Source organism: Ipomoea triloba, chromosome 16 (assembly GCF_003576645.1).
Source record: "Ipomoea triloba cultivar NCNSP0323 chromosome 16, ASM357664v1".
In the NCBI taxonomy this organism is placed as follows: domain Eukaryota; kingdom Viridiplantae; phylum Streptophyta; class Magnoliopsida; order Solanales; family Convolvulaceae; genus Ipomoea; species Ipomoea triloba.
The window spans coordinates 12643766-12645831 of NC_044931.1; the positions used below are offsets into that span (position 1 = coordinate 12643766).

The 2066-nt window shown below is 45.5% G+C and overlaps 1 protein-coding gene across 1 annotated transcript; it reads right to left on the bottom strand.

Moving 5' to 3' along the window:
* Nucleotides 1–501: 501 nt before the first annotated feature.
* Nucleotides 502–1932, bottom strand: LOC116007809 (AT-hook motif nuclear-localized protein 20-like). Its single transcript, XM_031248477.1, has one exon. It carries the CDS (start codon nucleotides 1399–1401, stop codon nucleotides 550–552), a length of 852 nt encoding a protein of 283 aa, XP_031104337.1. The 5' UTR covers nucleotides 1402–1932; the 3' UTR covers nucleotides 502–549.
* Between the last annotated feature and the right edge of the window lie 134 nt (nucleotides 1933–2066).

Sequence of the window (2066 nt, forward strand, 5' to 3'; positions counted from 1 at the left end):
ATATATATATATATATATGTATGTGTGTATATGTATATGAGATAAAATTTAAGGAATAATTTAGGAAATAAAGGATGTTTAAATTTATTGCAAAGTGAAAACACAATATATATAATGGTAGCAATCAAGAGGTAATTTACAACGGATCATAAGCCTACACTCTCTCTTCTTCCACTCCATCCCAGATATATAAACTACAACATTCCACTCCATCCTATATATATAAACTACAATAATAGAACCCCAGCAAGTCAAGTTCTCCTGTTAATTTTATTAACCACAAAGTTACAAGTTCAACACCTAACGGAGCAGCGTATTGATCTTTCTAGTTTAAGCCAATGTCGAATTTTATCATCAAGTGCACAATTTCGGATAGTAGCTGCGAGTTTCCATAATAACTCAAACAAAAAAACTACAATACTCCATTTTCATACACATATATAGATAGAGATGTATCTATAACCTAGGTAGAAAAGCAAACACTTAGTATGTTACATACCTTGTTGTGTTCTCTTCATGGTCCTAAAGTTCTTGAGATTCTTGATGGCCTTAGAAATTGGAGAGCCGAGGATGTTGCCAAGCATAGGCATCATGAGGACTCAATTGCGCTCCATGAGGAAACAGATTTGGTGTGAGGTTGTATAGAGGTAGGGAAGAGGAGGGTTCCGGCAGGCCGTGGTGGTCCGCTCCGGCCGGCGGCGGCGGCGGAGGGGACTCAATAGGGAATTGCGCGGCGGAGTCCGGCGGGTCGTCTTCAAGAATCGGCAATCTTTCATAAGTGGCGTTAGCGAAGGTGGCGGCGATGACCATGACGGGTCCGGCGGCCACGAGCGGGCCCACCACGCTCCCGCCAACCACCTGGCCCTGAACGCCGGCCAAGTACACCGTGAGCCCGGTGGCGCCGGGCGGGGACGGCCCGGGGAGGAACGTCCCGGCCAACGACAGAATCTCGAACCGACCTTGCAGCATCACGGCGGCGCCGGCCGCCGTGGGCTGCCGAAGCGTCACGTTGGCGACGGCGCCGTTGCCGCTGAGGACGCAAACGCCTCTCTGCCGCCGCCGCGCGAACTGCGCTATGCTCTCCGCCACGTCCGTCCCGCCGGCGATCTCCATCACGTGACTCCGCAGCCCGTTCGGGGTGTCGCGCGTGACGAAAATCGGCGGTTTCGGCTTGTTTTTCGACCCCGGCGGCCGCCCCCTCGGCCGCTTTGTGCCCACTTCAAGAACCGCCCCTTCTCTACACTCATCTTCTTCTTCATTATTATCATAATTCTCTCTGCTCTCTTCATTACTATTATCGCCATTATTGTTGCTTTCGGTAATCAAGGAGAGCTCTTTGGTGAGTAAAGGCGAGCAAATCCCCGCCGCCGCCGGCAAGCCCACCTGTCCACCCCACCACATCTTCGCCAGACTGAAGATCAGACTCACAACTCCGATCAAACTTTATAGTCTACAGATTCAAGAGTAAAACTACAGAAAACAAGAAATGGAATAGCTTAGCTCTCTTTTAATGCATTATATTATATATATAGACACATATATACATATATAGTAAGGGGGAGGGGTGGGGTGGGGTATAAAAGAGATGGAATTAGATGCAGCCGGTGTATTTCATGGAATCAAGTAAAGGAGAAAGGTTCCCCACGGTAAGTTTATAGGTGGTAGATTTTGGGTAAAGACCCAAGATCTAGCCCCGACAATAGTGTGGGAGTTACACTTAAATATGGTGGGCTCTTTGTGCACAGAAAACATTGATCCCTTCATCTAATGGACAACTGAATCACCATGATTTACGCATCTAATGAACAGTTGAATCACCATGGCTTACTCATCTAATGGACAGCTAAATCACTATAATTTACTCATTCGCTATCCTGTCAGGGCCTCGAGGACGATGGAATTGAATTTAATTAGCCTTTTGTGAACAAGGGAGAAAGAATTGATGATGACAATATAGAAGCTAGCTAGGGTATGTGATGATGTATGTATTATAGTTATATCAAGAACTTTTTTTTTTTTTTTAAAAAAAAGAAAACAAAAACAAAAACAAAAAAAAAAAAAAAAAA